Source organism: Lytechinus variegatus, chromosome 2 (genome assembly GCF_018143015.1).
Source record: "Lytechinus variegatus isolate NC3 chromosome 2, Lvar_3.0, whole genome shotgun sequence".
Lineage (NCBI taxonomy): Eukaryota > Metazoa > Echinodermata > Echinoidea > Temnopleuroida > Toxopneustidae > Lytechinus > Lytechinus variegatus.
The window spans coordinates 75,878,135-75,900,164 of NC_054741.1; the positions used below are offsets into that span (position 1 = coordinate 75,878,135).

The 22,030-nt window shown below is 37.0% G+C and overlaps 2 protein-coding genes across 2 annotated transcripts in view; one reads left to right on the forward strand and one right to left on the reverse strand.

Moving 5' to 3' along the window:
• The window catches only part of LOC121409050 (DNA repair protein RAD51 homolog 3-like), an 11,400-nt gene extending 9,599 nt beyond the window's left edge, over positions 1-1,801 (forward strand). The window contains exon 9 of the mRNA XM_041600839.1: positions 525-1,801. Within this exon, the coding sequence (XP_041456773.1) occupies positions 525-698 (174 nt within the window). The 3' untranslated portion in view covers positions 699-1,801. The remainder of the gene's footprint in view (positions 1-524) is intronic.
• Positions 1,802-3,240: 1,439 nt separating this feature from the next.
• Positions 3,241-21,281, reverse strand: LOC121409052 (coiled-coil domain-containing protein 189-like). Its single transcript, XM_041600843.1, has 8 exons — positions 21,101-21,281; positions 17,554-17,585; positions 16,706-16,771; positions 14,910-15,079; positions 13,812-13,882; positions 10,603-10,783; positions 10,249-10,356; positions 3,241-4,244 (listed from the first exon to the last, which is right to left on the reverse strand). The coding sequence occupies exons 1-8, from the start codon at positions 21,128-21,130 to the stop codon at positions 4,048-4,050; spliced, it is 855 nt and encodes a 284-aa protein (XP_041456777.1). The 5' UTR covers positions 21,131-21,281; the 3' UTR covers positions 3,241-4,047.
• Positions 21,282-22,030: the final 749 nt, after the last annotated feature.

Sequence of the window (22,030 nt, forward strand, 5' to 3'; positions counted from 1 at the left end):
CATAATTTTCTATGCAAGTGATTGTAAACAATCTAATTTTTTGAATCTGGAAAACGGGACAAAAATCTAAATTTCTATACTTAATGGAAGTAATCACAACTCTTTTCACATAAGATAATGTCATATAATTCAGGACAGCGAGAAGTACACTACATCCCATTTTCAAGATTCATATATTGATTAGGGCAAATACAAATACCCAGCTGGCAAGAAATGAATATGCATGAAAAAGACTAGAATTTGCAGCTTGTTTTCCATGAATGTATAATTTGTCAATTTTATTTTGTGCTTGATGTATCTGAAGGTCTATAATGATTTTAATTTACTGTATGACAGAAACCTGTTTCAGGAGTTTAGCATACAAATCCTGAAATGCATTTTACATTTTTACTCCCCAAAGCCTGGAAATGCATCTTTATTCTTGTATCTTTTTTTATACATACACATAAAAATTGTCCTTCCAAAAACTTTGAAAGGTAGTTTGAGGAAAAAAGTCTTGTACATTTTTCTATTTGTCCATACAGCAAGCAGGAGTGCGTAGTGTGCCAAGGAATCAGACAGATTCAGAACCACAACCTGCTATCAAAGATGGGACAAGTTATAGACATCAGGAAGAATTAACAAATCACCATGGCAACCAAGATAACAATATGGACAATCCTAGGAAGAGGCTTCGTTCAGAGGATCCAGTGACTTGAAGGAATGGCAGAGCTTGTTCCTTTGGTTTCATGCTGTTAGGTATTTGAGATATCACTTTGGATTACAGAGGTCTATAGAAGTAAATTTTAGCACGAGAACAGATAGCACTTATTCCAAAAAAAATTTTATCCTGGGGTATTCATATTTTGTGCCATTTTGCCAATGAAATTGTGATTTTCAGTAGTTTATATGTATGTACATCTCAACTATTGAATGCCCACAATGTAAATTATAATCTGAAAAGCATTTTTCTCAACCAATCAAAGCTACCATTTTGCTTACAGAAGGATAGTGCATGCTTTCTTGATGATGACTACCTATCACATGGCTGGCTTTCCATAGTTAGAATTGATTTGAATATGTCACAACTTGCATTATACAAACGTAGCATTTCATGAAAAGAATAGTGATTTTCATTATTTTCTTTAAGCTACTGTTATCCTTGAATGTGATTCGCTTAGAGGAAAATTGTCAGTGGAAAGCATTTATTTCATGAAATGGTCCCAAGTTATTCATGTTTTCTCATCTGCAGTCAAATAGAAAATAGCACAATGTTGTCTATTTTTCTAAGGTCTTTTGATGTTCCAGGATAGAGTTTGCACTTTTAAGAGTACATTCCTATGGAACTTTCTCTATGTTTTGAATTATTGATTGACCGTGTTGCATTTTATAACAGTTTTGTGGTGACAATGGCTTTGTGTGATTCCTAACCAATGACCAATGATTTTATAGTTACAATTTTTTTCTGTATTTTATTCTCATGGCAATTAGCAAATACTCTCTGATACAAATAGTGAAAGCATCTTTTTCAGAATATCAATGCAAAGAAAATAAACGATGGTGAGACTAATGAGAAGAACATGCATTACCAAATGTAAATTTGAAATAGATCTTTAATCAGAATATAGTTTAACACATATAATACATTTTGTTATAAAAACAAAATAAATTAATTCAATTGGAATAAGAATAAGTAACTCGATATATTTCTCTTTCAGTTGCTAGAAATATGTAACATGTGCATTATAATACAAAAGGTAGAACGATGATGAGAGAGTGAGGAAGGTGATAGAAAAGATAGGGAAGGGGATGAAGGTAGAAGGAAGAAGAGAAATAAAAAAAAGAAAGAGCAGGGATAAGAGATAATGAATGGAGGGAAAGAGTAAGAGTAAAGAGGGGGAGAAAAATGTCTAGATGTGCAGGAATTCTGAGGGTGAGAAGAATAATTGAATAACTTGGGCTGAGGCTGGATAGTGAATAAATATGTACAATTGCCTACGTTCCCGAAGTGACGCTAGAATACGTTCACCAAACCTTTGAACGAGTGCCATATGTATTTGGTTTATATCTGTCATTGGTATTAAATACAACACAATAAGGATCCTGGCCTTTGAGTGAGAAATTATAAATCAATGTGATCGATGACTGCACTGCTGCAAATACAAAGTACAGGTCCATGATTCAAGCTGTAGATAGTTACTGTACTATTTTTGGCTTAGGGCACTATTTCCGGCTTGTGACGGATGTCAGGATTCATGGCATTTTTGCCGAATTTCGTGATGTTGGTTGGAACAATCTGGTCACATGTCAGGCTTTAGACCAATTACCTGTTCAGGTGGGTGTTTCGTAAAGCTGTTCGTAAGATAAGAGCAACTTTATGAACGACCGGTGATCCTTTCTTTTGGTAAAAGGTATACACCATTGGTGATGGTTTAGCGGGTAAGAAAGGTTCACCAGTCGTTCTTAAAGTCACTCTTAACTTATGAACAGCTTTATGAAACGGCCCCCTGATTATAATTATGACAGATGCAATACAAATATGATTGTTTAAGATTGGGGGAGCGTTTCATGAAAGGACTTGTCGGACGTTTTATCCGACAAGTCACATTTTATCCGACAGTTACCATAGTAACAGTGCCTCACAGCCAATCAGAGTCAGAGAAAGATGTCAGATCTGACAACTTGTCGGACAAAAATGTTGATGAAACACTCCCCAGTACTGAAAAGATAACTACCATGTAGAATTGTGATGAAAGAGAAATTCCATTCAAGTTGGAAATTGATTGACATTTTCAAAAGGATTTCTCGCTCCTTATGACAACAGACCAGGGGGATTTATCACAAAGATTTAAGTGTGACCTTATGTCAAACTTAAATTGCAAGATGCGTTTGCTATAAAACAATTGCTGCATTGGACAAATGATGCTCACAGGACGTGCACATATTTATATTGATATTGGGTCAGATGCATAAAGTAACAATTGCAGGAAAGCAATTGCTTCAAGCACAAGCAATAGCTAGCCAAGCAATTGCTTTATTTCATATGCATAACCCCTTGCTAGTGCTTGAACTCTTTTCTTGCCTTCAGAAAGCAATTGCTAGCGGTTTGAACAATAGCGACGTCATGCTGTTGCAAACACAACTCAAAGAAAAGGCAGGACTTGAAAAGGTGCGGAAGTGCAATTACAGTTTCTTTCCTATAACATCTTTTCCTCAGACGAGGTGTCAAACTAACTTGTTTCTTTTTGATAAATTTACATATTTGGTATTTGGTTTGCACTTATTGGGGCGAAAACAGGTACATGTATGTGTATGCTACGGTTCACCTTGGGGAAATCTCTCAGGTGCATAACATTACTAAAAACTGCAAACACCCTGATCAAGCAAACAAGCTGCTCTGAAGAAGCTTGAAAAAAACATAAGCAAGTGCTTAAGCACAATGTTCGCTTTACGGATATGCTTTTTAGCAATAGCTTAATAGTCAAGGAAATGCTAGCAGTCTGTTAGCCATTACTTGAACTCACTTGCAAAATCATTTACTTTAATTCCTGATACTCATTTTTATGTATCCGGAATCAAGCAAAAGCAATTGCTATGTTATGCATCTAACCCAATATGTGCACGTTGACACTAAGCATAACTTTATGTCACATTTAAATCTTCGTAAAACACCCGCAGGAACCTGTCCTGACATAGACTATTCACTTTCTATAAAAGCACAGACGGACGCCATTTGGATCCCTAAAACATGCTCTACACTTTGAATCAATTTACACTTGAACAAATCACAATCATTACCAAACCCCTTTTGTATTTATTTTTGTTTGCAATCTTATGTTGTACCATGCTTTCACAAGATCTAGAAACTGAATAAAAGCGGAAGGAGCTATCTCATGCACTCTTTCCAAATCCTCCAACAGTGTTCCTCCAGAATACAAAGACTTTATCATTGAACTTCCTGACTTCAAAACAACATACATTCCTCTTATCAGAAATACCCATCAGATTATAACAGTCCACCTATAGCAGATAGCAGTCCACAACTTCTGACATGGTGAATAAATGATGCTATTTCTTCTTGCTCTTACTGGAAGCACGTCCCACCTTGCCATTTCCTGGATCGTCAACCAAAGAAAGTTTCTTCTGCAATGAGTCATTATTCTGTTGGATCTGGTCAGAGAGGCTGATGCGCAGTTTAGATAGTTCATCGTTGAGCTGCGTGGTGATCAGCTTACGCAATTCCTTTGTGGTTTCCGATTCCTCTTCTGAGAATGAAAGATAATAAATTAAGGTGTAATAATTTTCAAAGGTAAATGAAGAAAAAAAGAGAATTATTATACATTCTCTTATATATTCCTGATTTGAAAGACTTACCACTTTAGAATATATTACACTTAACAAAATGTAATAAGATGCAATAATGAAGGTCCAGTAAATCATTGCTCATCTGTTCTAACTGCTTAGTAGAATGTTTCATTCAGACAAGAATTTTTTTTTTTCCGAAGCTGCTTTGCACAACCTACTGCCTAAATCTGCTACATTGGACAAGCTCTAAAATTGCAGTGAATTGGGATTTTCTAGGCCTCCTTGGAGCATTCCTCATTACGAAAATTTGTGTTTAAAAACAGATCTCCTCTGACACCCCAATTTCAAATTCCAAGCTTCTCTCACTGCCCCCCCCCCCATCCCCGATATCAGCAGGAATGGTAATCCTTAAGTAAACAACCACACACTCTCCCAGATAATCCACCTTCCCCCCAAGGAGAAGTGACCTTCATACGGCCAGGCAGAGGGAGAGAGAGATGTTGCGGTTTCCAGCGCGGTGTTTGGAGAAATAAAGAAATGAGAGCAATTTGAACAAAAACTTCACCTTAAGATGATCTTTGACCCTTCATCCTCAATAACACAATGTGGTATTAGCCAAGGTTCATTTGAACCAAGTGTGATAACAATCGATGGAGAAATAAAGAGATAAGAGCAAGATGCACAATAACTACATAAAAGGATGGACATGACCTAATATCATATGACCTTTCAACCCCAAGATGACCTTTGACTCCATCATTCTCATGTGCTCACATGTCGTTTTATCCAAGTATCATATGTACCAAGTATGAACGTAATTGATGTAGAAATAAAAAATGAGAGCAAATTGAACACAAACTCAAATATTTTACTACGTAATATCGTAAGAGATTACGTGTATGAGAGAGCCCGTTACTGCGCATGCGTCAATTCGTTACTGCATGCAAATGGCGGCTTGCTGAGCCCCATTTTTTCTTGGAATTTTCCTCCTTTATCGGCGGAATCCTCATCGTTTTCAACGATTTCTCTTTTGTTTATTCAACTAGTTTCGAAGTAGCCTCTGTCAAACACACTTTTGTGGACAGAAGGTCTTTTCATCATGGAAAAATCTTCGCTTAAATCTGCTAACGACAAAACCACCACGAGTGGTACCTCGACCGCTTCCCAGGCCGCCACGGGCGGGGGACAGACAGCGTCGCAGCCTGCTACCCCTGCGGGGGAGCGGAGCGGGAAGTCTACCAAGCCGAAGCAGGCCCGTTCGAATGGGTCCGTCAACAAAGCTAAGCAAAAATCGGCAAATACCACAGACTCTCCCGAGGTCCTTTCGAGGATGAATAAACTTGAGGACATGATGTCTAAAGTCCTACAAGCTCTACCACCACCGGTGGACGATTCCCACGTTGGAGTCAGGGCTAGATCTAATCGCCACGGGCGAGAATCAGCTTCAAAGTCAAGCTCATCTCAACCACGTGTTGACGTTGCACCTACGGGTCCCACTGGGATCGGTGCTCAACCAGACCTCCCAATTTTATATGACTCACCGGACTTAAGTCCAGACGAATTAGAGTCTGGTCAGATTGATGTCGATCATGATAGAGGAGCAGGCCTGGCGGATGAAACTTTTGTCCCGCCTATAGCGGCAAAATTTGCCCTTTCTACAGACATTGGGGAACCAGTCGATGATGGTATAGCGGAGTCAACTACATACCTGCTTAGCCACCAGCTAGAGCAAAAAGTGCTTATTGACACAGCTACCAGGTACCCTACTCCCAACAACTGCAGATTACTGGATGCACCCAAAGTAAACCCAGCTATCTGGGATAACCTTCCAACTTACTCTAAGTCTAATGACTTGAGACTTCAAAAAATTCAGAAATCACTGACACGAGGGCTAAATGCCTTTGTACACACGCTTTCCTCTACTGACATTACTGAAAGCCAGCAAGATGCGTTAGCACTTTTGTGCAATGCCAACTTTGAAATAAATTGCATGAGGAAGGAGTTGATAAAACCTGCCATGAACCCTCGCTTTAGGCACCTTTGTAAGCCTACCACACCAGTCACTGACTTGCTGTTTGGAAACTTGAGCAAACAAGTTAGAGAGCTCAACGAGGAACAGAAGGTTACTGCAGGGGTTATTAAGGGCCCCAATCGCAAACCCCAATCCCATCAGCATAACTATCACCCCTATAGTCGGGGTTCAGGACGGGGTGCACACTCACAGTATGCTAAGGCTGGATGGAAAAGAAGTGCAGCACCAGCCACTGCAACTCGTCCACCACCAGATAGTGAAGATCTGCATTTTTTAGACCAACGAACCAGGTGGAAGGACCGACAGTCCCCACCTCACGACAACCCTCAGAGGAAGCAGAAACAGCCTGCCCAAGTGCCACGTGCACACCACAAACAAGGTCACAGAACCAAGTAATTCCTGACGAGGTGAGAAATTACACATTTGCTTACCTTAGATCTACCTTTAGGCCCACTGTTGGAGGCCGACTGAAAAAATTTCATGAAAATTGGCGTGAAATCACCTCAGATCCTTCCATTCTAAATGCTGCGCAAGGATATAAAATTGAATTTGCGAAACCACCACCTTCACGAAGTTATCCCCCTTTCACTTTCAAGTGTAGTGGAGAGGAAGAAAAAGCTTTGTCAAATGAGATACAAAAGCTTCAGGAGAAAGATGTTATTGAACCCTGTCAAAGTGAGAAAGGGGAATATGTATCAAATATCTTCTCTAGGCCAAAAAAGAATGGTGGTCTTCGTCTTATTCTAGACCTATCAGATCTTAACAAGTATCTACCTTACCAGCATTTTAAGATGGAAAATATTTATACTGCGGTGCAACTTATCACGCAAAATTCTTTTCTTTCTTCAGTCGACCTCCAAGACGCCTATTATTCAGTCCCTATTCATAAAGATCATAGGAAGTACCTAAAATTCCTCTGGCAAGGCCAATTTTGGCAATTCAAAGCTTTGCCAAACGGGCTATGTTCAGCCCCTAGATTGTTCACAAAATTACTCAAACCATTGTTGGCTGTTTTGAGGAAACAAGGACATGTGGTTGTGAGCTACCTAGATGATCTTCTCATTATTGCTGACTCAAAGCAGGATAATGAGAAAGCCCTAGAGGCTGTTGTTGAAAGTTTCTCAAAACTTGGTTTCTTAATCAATCCAGAAAAGTCTGTATTCACTCCGGTGACAGAAATCACTTTCTTAGGCTTCGTTCTCAACACAGAGAAAATGATAATGACCTTGCCAGAGGAAAAGGCCCAAGACATTATTAGCTTGTGCTTTGAATTGCTACATACTCCCAATCCTTCCATAAGACACGTAGCCAAAGTTATTGGGAAAATCGTTGCTGCTCTACCTGCCACAAGATATGGTCCACTATTTTACAGGGCACTAGAGAATGACAAGATTGTCTCATTAAAAATGAATAGAGGTCATTTTGATAGAAAGATGACTTTGTCACCAGAAGCCAAGAAAGAATTGTGGTGGTGGATAGACAATGTGCAATTAACCTTCTCACCTTTGAGACGGTCCACACCACAACATGAAATTCGTACCGATGCCAGTGGTATCGGTTGGGGGGCCACAGATCTAAAATCTAATACTGGTGGCAGATGGAACAGCATCGAACTTTTATATGCCCAGAATAATAGAATAAACTATCTTGAGACTAGGGCAGCTCTGCTGGGGCTGAAATCTCTGTGCTCAGAATTATGCGATACTCATATATTGGTGCGTGTAGACAATGTCACAGCAGTGTCCTATATAAATTCCATGGGTGGCACTAAATCAAATGAGTGTAATAAGGCCGCAAAAGATTTGTGGATGTGGTGCAGAGAAAGGGATATCTGGGTCACGGCAGCCTACCTCCCTGGAAAACTCAATACCCAAGCTGATAAAATGTCAAGATCCTTTAATGACAGAACAGAATGGATGCTAAATAGAGATAAATTCCTTCAAATTGTGCATCATTTTGGTTTGCCCAAAATTGATCTGTTTGCTTCTAGACTCAACAAACAGTTAGAGAATTATGTTTCATGGTTGCCTGACCCAGAAGCTGTAGCAGTAGATGCTTTCACCCTCAATTGGAAGGGGCTGGATTTCTATGCTTTTCCACCCTTTTGTCTTGTTGCTAAATGCCTCCAAAAAATAAATGAGGATAATGCATCGGGCATTTTAGTAGTCCCAAATTGGCCCACTCAAGCATGGTTCCCCCTCTTCAAGAAAATGATAATTGGGAAACCCATGTTCCTCTCAAGAAGTGAATCACTACTTACACAACCTATTACTAATGAACCTCACCCTTTACATTCTCGCCTTGATCTTGTCTGTTGCAGGTTATCACCAAACCCTTTGAAAATAAAGGCCTAAAACCTGGAACTGTAAAGATTATTATTTCTTCATGGCGCAAGTCAACAAAGAAACAGTATGCAATATACGTGAAGAAGTGGAAAAGTTTCTGTGAAACATTAAGCTCGGATCATTTGAATGCAGACGTGACTGTTGTGTTAGACTTCTTGAGCAAACTTTATTACAAGGACAATGCTGGATATAATGTTTTGAACTGTGCACGGAGTGCTCTATCTTCCTTTCTTAATTTACTGGACACCCCTTATTCAGTTGGAACTCACCCGCTCATCAAGCGTTTCATGAGAGGTGTGTTTCATCTTCGTCCTCCCACAGCAAGATATAAAGAGATTTGGGATGTCAGCCATGTCCTTAATTACCTACGTTCTCTTTCACCAGCGAGCTCATTGACTCTTAAAATGTTAACGCTGAAACTGTGTATGATTATTGCGCTGACCTCTGCGCAACGTGTTCAAACACTCCACCTCATGAAACTGGACAAAATGAGTTTGTCTAACAGCGCAGTCTCTTTCCACTTTGAGGAACTGTTCAAACAGTCGAAACCAGGTAATCTAGATACATCTGTAACTCTGGAAGCTTATCCCCAAGATAAGAGACTTTGTGTTGTAAGATACTTAAAGTACTACTTGAAGCTGACTAGACCAATCAGAAAAAATGAACAGAGATTGTTCATCAGTTTTAAGAAGCCACACAAAAGGGTCTCAGCTCAGACAATTTCCAGATGGTTAAAATATGTACTGAGTTCAGCAGGCATTGATACAGTCAAGTACAAGGCCCACTCTACTAGAGCGGCTTCAACGTCGGCAGCAAAGAACAATGACTTGCCAGTATCAGCTATACTAAGCCAAGCAGGCTGGTCAAATGAAAGGACTTTCAAGACTTTCTATGATAAACCAGTGGTTACTGGAAGGACTTTCTCTCAGGCCATCCTAAGCCAGTAGTCTACAAGATAGTCCTGCTTTATTCCTTAAGTGGTATGTGTCATGAATATGACTCCTGTTTTACTAGAAGGCGACAGTGTCGCTTTAAAATCTCATACACGTAATCTCTTACGATATTACGTAGTAAAATATGAAAATTAAACGAGAACTTACCGTTTGAAGTTTAATTGATATTTTATTAGTAATAAGAGGAGGAGATTACGTCCCTCCTCACCCTCCCATGTACTTCAAACGCTAATTCAGTTCTCGAAAAATTTATACACAGTCGCCTTCTACTCTACGAAAATTGACGCATGCGCAGTAACGGGCTCTCATACACGTAATCTCCTCAGGACTCTTATTAATAATAAAATATCAATTAAACTTCAAACGGTAAGTTCTCGTTTAATTTTCATATTTTTGTAACAGACCAACAGGATAAAGTGATCACTCAGTCTCTGCCGAACTTCTTTCAGATGAGACAAAAATGTTATAAACTAGTGATATTCTTGCATCTGATTGGTTGACCTGTTTACAGTCACAGACAAACAGCTTCATGAAACAGTTTTAAGAATAAAAAAAATCTCTTTAAAATTTGAGTACTTTAATTTTGAGACTCCAGAGAAACATCATCATTATTCTACATGTATGACAAATTCACCTTCTGGACTGGTTGGTTTTTCTAATTCTTGTCCTTCGGGTGTAACCTGGTCCTGGTCTTCCTTCATAGGCCCATCTTCTTCCTCCTCGATAGCTTTCAATTCTTCCTCTGTCAGATAAAATCAAAATAAAAACACAAAATGGAGAATTAAGAGCTGATCAAACTGCTTACAAGAGATTCTAGAGCACAATTATTTGCTTTGCTGCATCTGGTGATTAAAAATAGAATCAACAAGGGGCAAAAAAACATAGAAGTAGTTACTATCCCCCAGTCTGTTTCTCCTATTTCATATTCTTTAGTATGTTTGTATTAACAATTTATTTATTAGTATTTTTGGGGTGGATTGATTTTTACCTTCAGTTTGTGGTTCTTCCTCTTCTGGCATCCCAGCATATGATATAGAGAGGTCTAACTTGACAAGTGGGGTGAAGACATACTTGTAAAGCTTGAAGTGTCTGAAGTATGTATTCACCACATAGTCGATGACCAGACGGACATGCTCATGACTAAACAAGTTGACACTCCATGGTGGTCTCTGTAACGGAATAAAACAAACAGGTAAAAATAGTTTTCAAATTTCAAGTGAAATTTTTTCATAAGCAAGCTATTCAACATTTTATGTGAGGAGTGGGGTGGGTCCAATTTCCTTTAGAATTCCAGTAAAATGTTCTTGCATCCATTACTTAGTGAAATGGGTCTAAAATACATGTATTATAAAATTTCATAAACTAACAATGGATGTAGGATATGTTAACAAGTGGAATGCCTCTGGCCGTCTCACCTGCATCACGCGATTCAACATAGCAGCAGTGCTCACTTTGAAAACTACTTAACTCACACAAGATGTTCAGTGATACTTGGTTACTCTATTTCCACGTTTTATGAATTAGACCAATACACTTACAGAGATAGGATGGTAATTCAACAAATACCCCCAATGCGGCCAAATTTCATTGATCTCACATGACCTTTGACCTTGATCATGTGACCTGAAACTTGCACAGGATATTCAGTGATACTTGATTACTCTTAGGTCCAAGTTTCAAAAGTCAGATCAATAAACTTGCAAAGTTATGATAGTAATTCAACAGGTGCCCCCATTATGGCCAAAGTTCATTGACCTTTGACCCTGGTCATGTGACCTAAAATACGCACAGGATATTCAGTGATACTTGATTACTCTTATGTCCAAGTTTTATGAACTAGACTAACATACTTTCAAAGTTATGATGGTAATTCAACAAATACCCCCATTCGGCCAAAGTTCATTGACCCTAAATGACCTTTGACCTTGATCATGTGACCTGAAACTTGCACAGAATTTTCAGTGATACTTGATTACTATTATGTCCAAGTTTCATGAATCAGATCCAAAAACTTTTAAAATTTTGATTGTAATTCAACAGATACCCCCAATCGGCCAAAGTTCATTGACCCTAAATGACCTTTGACCTTGGTCATGTGACGTGAAACTCATGCAGAATGTTTGGTGATACTTGATTAACCTTATGTCCAAGTTTCATGAACTAAGTCCATATATTTTCTAAGTTATGATGACATTTCAAAAACTTAACCTCAGGTTAAGATTTTGATGTTGATTCCCCCAACATGGCCTAAGTTCATTGACCCTAAATGACATTTGACCTTGGTCATGTGACATGAAACTCTAATAGGATGTTCAGTAATACTTGATTAACCTTATGGCCAAGTTTCATGAACTAGGTCCATATACTTTCTAAGTTATGATGTCATTTCAAAAACTTAACCTCAGGTTAAGATTTGATGTTGACGCCGCCGCCGTCGGAAAAGCGGCGCCTATAGTCTCACTCTGCTATGCAGGTGAGACAAAAATTGTACAATTCAACGACCCAGACCAGAGCTAAACGTGAAATCGGCAAATTGAAACTCTATAAGCTACAAAGCACAACAAGGTTAATTTTATACATAACAAGTGGAATGCCTCTGGCCGTCTCACCTGTATCACGCGGTTCAATATAGCAGCAGTGCTGAATTGAAAACTACTCTAACTCACACAAGATGTTTAGTGATACATGGTTACTCTTATGTCCACTTTTTATGAACTAGACCAATGAACTTACAGAGATATGATGGTTATTCAACAAAAACACCCCAACATGGCCAAAGTTCATTGACCTTACATGACCTTTGACCTTGATCATGTGACCTGAAACTCGCACAGGATGTTCAGTGATACTTGATTACTCTTATGTACAAGTTTCATGAATCAGATCCATAAACTTTCAAAGTTATGATGGGAATTCAACAGATATCCCTAATTCGGCCAAAGTTCATTGACCCTAAATGACCTTTGACCTTGGTAATGTGACGTGAAACTCATGCAGAATATTTGGTGATGCTTGGTTACTATTATGTCCAAGTTTCATGAATCAGATCCATAAACTTTCAAAGTTATGATGGGAATTCAACAGATATCCCTAATTCGGCCAAAGTTCATTGACCCTAAATGACCTTTGACCTTGGTCATGTGACGTGAAACTCATGCAGAATATTCAGTGATACTTGATTAACCTTATGTCCAAGTTTCATGAACTAGGTCCATATATTTTCTAAGTTATGATGACATTTCAAAAACTTAACCTCAGGTTAAGTTCATTGACCCTAAATGACCTTTGACCTTGGTCATGTGACATGAAACTGTAATAGGATGTTCAGTAATACCTGATTAACCTTATGGCCAAGTTTCATGAACTAGGTCCATATACTTTCTAAGTTATGTCATTTCAAAAACTTAACCTCAGGTTAAGATTTTATGTTGACGCCGCCGCCGTCGGAAAAGCGGCGCCTATAGTCTCACTCTGCTATGCAGGTGAGACAAAAATCAAAATTAAATGGTTTTAGCCGAGTATTTTTCCTAAGAAAAATTCAAATTATCAGGTTTCAAACGGGCTTTATTGTGCTTCTTCATGGGCTGGATTGCATTTCATCATACTGTGTCAGGTTGTGATTGCATAGGTTTGTACACAGAAAAGATTGTATATTTTTATTTACAGACTATGAAATCAATTTCTTTTTCTTTTTAATTTGCAAAGGAAAATGACAATTATACAATTGTTTAGTTCTCAAATGGATGGAGACCTGCCACTATTGACTTGGTTTTAGTGCTTTCTTATTTCCCCATGTTAGGTAAAAACTGTAACATGTGATATAAATACCAATAGTACATGAAATAGGCAGGTAATAAAACATGGCAAAACAACATGTTTCATCAATTAAGCATGCAGCAAAATATACCTATGATATTTCCATATGAATGAAGTAAAGAAAATCAAATACATAATCTGACAAAAATCATTGTTTTTCTATATACAAAACTGTTATCATAGCCTCATGATAAGATCTATTTAGTAAAGTACTTGGGTTACGAGCAGTGAAAAGTCATAAACCTTGCATGGCTGTGTTTATGTGCATGTGTGGTTTGTAAGCTTCCAATTGGTATATGATTTGTCAAGTTCAGCTTACGGTTTGGTAGGGGTCTCTCAAATAAAGAAATTAAAAAAGGAAAATATGAGATTCGAACATACCAAAACTGCATGACAGAGAACAAGTTCTTTGAAGTAGTCGTAACACTGTTCAACATTTCCAAATGGAGTTTCTGGAATGAAATATACACACATACAGTATTATTGGATAATCTTTGCACTTTACAAAAATAATACTACATGTATTATTATTGATTTGAATATTTTATGAAGAAATAGAACAAGATATTTCTTAACAGTCAAGCAATAAGAAAGCAATTCATTTATTTTTTTAAGTTTGCAATAAACAGGGATTTATCAATTTTATTACCCCTTAATATAGCACATCAAAACTCTTTGAATTTAAAAATATCTTGCTTTTATTATTACGTTCCTGCTTTGATGAATATATAGTTTACAGACCGACTATCCCATAAGTAAAAAAAAAAAGGGGGGGCTATGGAACCCGCCTACGATGGACTGGTGACATACACACATGATAACCCTCATTTTCTTTCTGACAATACTTTTTTTAAAGGTTTTAGTACTTAAGGTTTTTAAAAACAAGGAAAAAATATCCATAACACGATAAAAAGAGGTAAATAATCGATCTGGCATTAATCCTGTAAGCGGAGCTTTTCAAATAGATCTCTTTAAAGCTTGGGCAACTCCTGTAATATTTGTATTATTAATAAGTAACATATGGGACTTATTGTTACTTAAATTTTTTAGACATATTCAAATGCAATATGTATTATCAATTTTCAGAATTCAAAACCAAAGTGATAATTTTCTTGAATGTGGCAAGATTTTCAAAGTATTAACTAAAAAGCATATTTTTTTAAAATAAATATCTTTGGAAATGTGACAACTGTAATGTGACATAATAATGATCACTTTAACCTTTTTGATCAAATACTTTTGCTTCACCTGCAGCAAAAACCAAACAATGGATAAAATTGACTACTGGTTTGACCTCAGAGAGTCAGTTTCAGTTGATCTTTTGAGTACAACTACTTTTGAAGTAAATATGGTTCATTGAACATAGCTTAAAACAACCTAGATCATAAAGATATAGGGGGTCATGAGTAAAAATAACTTACACAATTCAATGTTTTAATCATTGCATAAATGTGTATAGTAAACATGCATCATACTCACCAACACAAACCATATGAGTCTTCTTTACAATGGAAAAGAATACAGAAAGCTGTTCCTTGGTAAAATTATGGTTCAATGCAAATTGTGTGGCATAGAAGTACAAATCTAGAAGAGCAGCAGATCTAGGGTTCTCTTTGTAGTCAGTCAGTGTAAAGTGATCAGCTAATATCCTGTTTAGAAATATGATTTTCTTAAGTATTTTAGACTGCATTGGAAAAAATCTGTATGTACAATCAGTGAACTCCTATAACTCAATAAGTGAAAAAATATCTGTATATTAATATTCAGTGATAATCAAATGTCTGGTGAATAATACAGTCTTGTATTTAACAAGTTGAATGCCTCTGGCCGTCTCACCTGCATCACGCGGTTCAATATAGCAGCAGTGCTGACTTTGAATACTACTCTAACTCGCACAAGATGTTCAGTGATACATGGTTACTCTTATGTCCACTTTTTATGAACTAGACCAATAAACTTACAGAGATATGATGGTTATTCAACAAAAACACCCCAACATGGCCAAAGTTCATTGACCTTACATGACCTTTGACCTTGATCATGTGACCTGAAACTCGCACAGGATGTTCAGTGATACTTGATTACTCTTATGTACAAGTTTCATGAATCAGATCCATATACTTTCAAAGTTTTGATGGTAATTCAACTGATACACCCACTTCGGCCAAAGTTCATCGACCTTTGACCTTGGTCATGTGACCTGAAACGCGCACAGGATGTTCAGTGATATTTGATTACTCATATGTCCAAGTTTAATGAACTAGACTAATAAACTTTCAAAGTTATGATGGTAATTCAACAGATACCCCCGATTTGGCCAAAGTTCATTGACCCTAAATGACCTTTGACCTTCATCATGAGACCTGAAACTTGCACAAAATATTCAGTGATGCTTGATTACTATTATGTTCAAGTTTCATGAATCAGATCCATAAACTTTCAAAGTTATGATGGGAATTCAACAGATATCCCCAATTCGGCCAAAGTTCATTGACCCTAAATGACCTTTGACCTTGGTCATGTGACGTGAAACTCATGCAGGATGTTCAGTGATACTTGATTAACCTTATGTCCAAGTTTCATGAACTAGGTCCATATATTTTCTAAGTTATGATGACATTTCAAAAACTTAACCTCAGGTTAAGATTTCAATGTTGATTCCTCCAACATGGTCTAAGTTCATTGACCCTAAATGACCTTTGACCTTGGTCATGTGACATAAAACTTTAATAGCATGTTCAGTAATACTTGATTAACCTTATGGCCAAGTTTCATGAACTAGGTCCATATACTTTCTAAGTTATGATGTCATTTCAAAAACTTAACCTCAGGTTAAGATTTGATGTTGACGCCGCCGCCGCCGTCGCCGCCGCCGCCGTCGGAAAAGCGGCGCCTATAGTCTCACTCTGCTTCGCAGGTGAGACTTCTTCTATTTAAAAATATCAAGTCATATATGGTGGCATATTGCTCTTCTCAAATCTTAGCTTTTCAAGTAACACTAGATTTTATTCAAAGAATTTAAGAAACATTCAATATTCATAAACACAAAGAAAATGAGAAATAATTACAATTAAATATAATTCATTACATGAGAAAGATGATTACATTTCTAAAATGAGTCAAACAATAAGAACATAAACATGAAAGGATGTCCTCCTTCAACTTGTACAGAAACTCGAAGTTTTGATGGTTTTTCATGAATAATAAAAACAAACAAAAAATGCTTCATGGAAAGACCAGTTACACTGTTTGAAGACTTACAAAATTTACTTTACCTCTTTACTTCTTCCATACTTGCTGCTCCCTTGAGTTCCTCAGACTTATGAACATCTAAATCAGCCCTGCAAAAAAATTGCAAATAGACATACAACATTTTATTGAAAATAATGTAATGAACAATCAATCAACAAACAAAATTAATTTAAAGGAACACATAATTGTATTGTAACAATTTTGTTATCTGTATAGATTCATTTACGTCATAAAAAGACATAACCTCTGAAAACACTTTTTTAACGTTAAAAAAATCAAAACATACAGCCTACATTAAAAAAAAGGTATGAACAATTCAAATCTGTAATCTTAACAGAGTCAAATTTTTAGTGAATATCTGTTTATGTATTGTATCATTTCAGTAAAAGAGTGATCCAATCTTAGAATAGTTTGCCTGCAACACTAGTAATGTCCTCCAGCATCAACTCATTTAAACATGGATTACTGGTAGATTCTTTTTGGTCAAGCAAACATTTCAAAATTGTCTGACATCCAGGCCCGCACTGTATACAGACCTTTAATCCTACATCAAGTGTTTACGACCGGGAGATTTACAGGACTACCTACACTCCCATACAAATGATAATGAATGATGATGCGTAAGTTTGGCTCATTGTGTATCTTTTTTTACTAGAATCGCGCAGATACATGTATGTGCAGACTTGGGGGAACTTGACATATATATGTACATGTAGTCATCAATATTATTATTTAAAAAAGTTAATACACATGTATAATATTTGATAGAGGATAAACAGTAAAGAATAGTTGCGAAAAAGATATGGATTTTGCGAATGACTAATAAATACCACTCAAATTTACACATAGGCCTACTACTACATGTACTTACCACAGGCAGATCTTAGCCTTGTGTTCTTTTGGCTAGGAAAATAATAATTGAAAGAAAAAATTAATCTCAGCTTATTATTAAATTGTAATATTCTCATGAATCACAAAGAAACTAGTGCAGTGCAAATCAAGACCAAATTTAACAGCTCTGTAGCATAAATTTGAATCAAATAACAATGTCAATAATTAAAATACATGGAAACACAGTCAATATTATTTTGGGGCACTTATTCAATCGACAATCTGGCAGTGTCCAAAAATCAAACATTTTGTCCCAAACGGCCAAAGCCAAGCCTAGCCCTAAGCTAAGGCAAAGATACCTTAAGCGAAGTTCGTGCAGGCTCCACTCCACTTCCGCTACACTACGCTCCACCTACCCAAACTTCGGGACTGTGAACTCGATCTCATATTCCGAGTAACAAAGGCCAAAGCCAAAGGTGGAATTTTATGGAGGGGAAATATAAAATTCATGCAACATCACTCATTCAATGAACAAGGTTATGAATATGATATAACCTTGTTCTCAGTTACATTTCGCTAAAATACGTTGTCTATACCTACGGGCCTCCAGCTCTTCAGTCTATGTAGGCCTAGATCTAGATTTATAGTATTTGGTGAGTGAGCCAACGCAGTTCAACGGAACAAGTCAAAATACATAGTAGGTATGTGACAAAAAAAATGAAAATCCTCAAATCTCAATGAATTTGGTATCATTTGAAAGCCCTTAAAAAGACCTTTCAAATAATACCAAGAACTCAAATTTTCATCAAGAAATTATAAAGTTATTCCAGTTTAAGTCGCGCATATTTATCCAAATTTGTGGTCATTGTTTTAATGTAAAGTCAATGGAGTGCATAACCGATTTTTGTGACCATTTTGTGACCATTTTGAACCCAAGTCTTCAACGGGCTCTAACTTCTTTGTTTTTGAGCCCTTTGAAGTAATTTAGGTATCAATGGAAAGGTGAAAGAAAACTCAATTGATGTGTAATCATTTCACTTGGTAATTTTTCTTCTTATTATGTGTAAAATAATTTCTTTTAATTAATTCTAATTAATTATGCAAATTACAATTACTCGCCTCTTTTTTTTGCCAAATGAAGGTGATAATGAGAGATAATTTGTATATAATTTAGTTTGCATCAAAACAGCATCATGTAGATAATTTCCTAAATGAATTTGTTTAAAGTATTGTTTTTGTAATTTCTAATGTATTTCTTTGTTTTTCTGATATAAATTACAATTAGCTCTTTTTCAACTTTAGTATTGTGTACATGTATGTATGGGGTCTTTTTTTTTACAAATGAAAAATATCATTCCTTTTGTACATGTACTTGGTATGGTATAAAAATACAAGTGTGCTTTTCTGATGTATTTGATTGTTTCACCAATTCTTTATGTATTTTATTGTTTCAACAATTTGTTTATAGATGGATAATGTAGCTTTCATTTTGGAGACCGTGGGCATTCGATTACAATTTTTTTTAGGAAGGATGAGCAGCAGAGTCTGAGGGTGTAAAGATGTAGCATTGCATGTAATTCAAGTATCAAGAAGGAAACATAAAAATTAAGCTTTAATATATGCATTTCTTAGATATGTATGATTACAACAAAGGCCATGTTCGAGCACTCCTTTTTTAATGAAAAATAAGTTCATATTCTAGCGTGAAATCACTGCACATAAATAAAGCTCTGAACAGCAACAAAAACAGGCATCAAAGCTCCAACACTCAAAACAAGAGAACAAAAGTGACACAAAAACTTATACAAATCCCATCCCCATTTCAACTTATGAACACAACCCCCCCCCCTGCACCCTTCTTGAAAAAAAATAATAATAATTATAATAAAATAGAAAAAAAATGAATAACATAGAAAAAAATAGACAATAGAGCCATGTGGAAGTGAAATATTTCCTCTGAGAGTGAAAAATTAAACAACAAATTTTTTGCATTTTAATCATGGGCGGAAATTGGCCCCAAAGGTAGGGGGACGCTGGCATCGGCGGCGAAAGCCAACAATTTTAGGGGGGACCACCAAATTATTTTGATAATCAAAAAAATACACCAAAGGTTATCAACCAAAAATTATAGGGGGACGCAGAAAACTAAATTTGACAAGCAAAAAAAAAAGAAAAGAAAAAAAAAGGTTATAAAAAAAAAAAAAATGAGGTGGGGGGGGATCGTCCCCCACCTCAAATTAAGGGCGGGGGGGGGGGTACACTCCCCCAGCTTTCGCCGCCTATGGATTCTGGCAACTCAGTGACAAGTTAAAAAAAAAAGTTTATCCCCAAACTGTTGTAAGGTCATTTTAACCCCAAAAAGTTTGACCAAAAAAGAAAAAAAGAAAGAAAAAAAAAATGTATTATTGTTACATGTCCCCCTATTATTTTGGGTAGGGGGACGTGTCCCCCTGGGATTTCCACCCATGAATTTAATTTTAGAAAAGTCAACATTGATATTCCACTGTCAAAAGCAAATCCAGTTTCCAAATGAAACGATAATCAACCACCTTGACTTGAGTCACATAACCTTGGGATGATAAAATCTTTCTGTGACAAATGCATGTATTAAAATCAATATCAGAATCATTATCTACGGTATTTTTGACAGAGATTTCCCAAAAAAGGCACAACATAATCATCAAGTAAGCAATTTACGATCTAGTTCAATCCAGCATGAACGACTCACTATCGACCGCTCCCATCACCCTGCCAACCGCAGGCGCATCGGGCAGCTCGACTGCCGAGAGACCGGCTGTGACAAGGGTAGCATCACCCTGCCAACCGCAGGCGCATCGGGCAGCTCGACTGCCGAGAGACCGGCTGTGACAAGGGTAGCTGGCATCTCTTATATCTGGACTGCGCAACGTCAGAATCGCGTAAGTTTGGATTTTTTGATAATTCAAATATATTTCCAGTCAAATTGTATACCTAATCAGATTCTTGTTTTACTTACCATAAAAAAATTTCGAACATTTACGCGTCCAAAAATTTGATGAACTTTCAAGCTCCGATATCCACACTTTACAGGCGAGTATCCACATTGAAACTTATATGTACAGAAAGAGCACATCTTGACTTCAGCTGTCTGTTAAAAGGCACGAGATTGCACCTACTATGTGCGCATGCGCATTAAACCCCATTTTCAATGAGCCGCCCAGACAGAGGCGATGCCACTCGCAGCAAAACCCGCGCGAAAACCGTGCCACCAAAACCAGCGCTCGCGATGCCCCGTATTACTATTAGCACATAGCTATACATAGTCAGACACGACACTCACACTGAAGTGAAGCTTTTGGTCTATTAATTTGCATGCACGATGAGTGGTGCGTAGCTTTAGTACCCCTACCATATATTTTTCATAGCCTTGTTCATTAAATAAGTGTAATGCCATGATTTGGGATCATTTAGATCTAAATTCTAACGCCAAAACGGAGTCGCGCGAAGAATAATGATCACACAACACCATTTCCTACAGGTGGGAATACGTATCTGGACAGCCACTTACACTGGAGAGTTGATAAAATACGATAGAATTTAGGCCTTACCTGCGGTATTTTGGTTATTTCTCCAGGCATTTCACTAAGCCAAGCAGTCTTTTCAAGTATGAAATTACACGGGGGGAAATTATTTAACACTTTCAAAAGATTAAATAAAAAAAGCGAATTATTTTTGAGCCAGATTCCAATCCATTCCTGTCAACACAAACTTCCGGTCGTAGCCAAGACGCAAAGCATGATGGTCTAAGTCGAGCTACGTCTGTGAATTGTGCGTCGTCTGCTAGCTATCATGGTGTCCGGTTTCAGTGTATATAGCGCCTCCCCCTCTTAAATTCGTTCCGCGCGGCCCCTGAATTATAAATTTAAAAGAATCCATGGGCCCGTTTCTCAACACCTGGACAAGTTAGTCATATCTTTATCCACAAACCACGGAGTTAGTTTCAATTTTATTAAACCTGTTTCACGAAAGGCTTCCTAACTGAAAATACCGTGATACTATCGGTAAAAAGAGCAGACGAGACGTAGCCTTAGTCTCAAAATAGCATAATTTTCAAAAAGAAAAATTATGACAAAATTACAAATATTGTGATGAATTGGGAATTACATCTTTTAAAAACAATAGCACAGGTAAATTATGCATCATACATACTTAGACCATGAAGACTGGGGCATTCAATTGCTGAAAAATTGAATTATGAATAATTTATTTCATGACTAAATAAAATCACATGTGGACGTTGAGATGGGTACCCCCTTTATATCAAATTTTAATAGCTTACGAAAGTAAACCATAATGGTTTTATTTGTAAAGTTATGATAATTATTCAATGTTTTACGATTCTAAATATCATCGAAATATAGTTTAACATTTTATTTTATAAATCTTTGATACCGATCTTACGATTTGACATATTCTATGCATAAATTAGAGATTAGAATTTATCCAAATATCAATAGGGTCTGAAAACGACAAATACA

What these genes read in the sequence shown, in the direction of transcription:
- LOC121409052 (XM_041600843.1), bottom strand. Translation starts at nt 21,130, where the DNA reads ATGCCTGGAGAAATAACCAAAATACCGCAG. An exon ending in AGTATGGAAGAAGTAAAGAG is followed by an intron (nt 15,080 to 16,705) that starts GTAAAGTAAATT and finishes ATTTCTAAACAG; the next exon opens with GATATTAGCTGATCACTTTA. An exon ending in GGAAGAACCACAAACTGAAG is followed by an intron (nt 10,357 to 10,602) that starts GTAAAAATCAAT and finishes TTTATCTGACAG; the next exon opens with AGGAAGAATTGAAAGCTATC.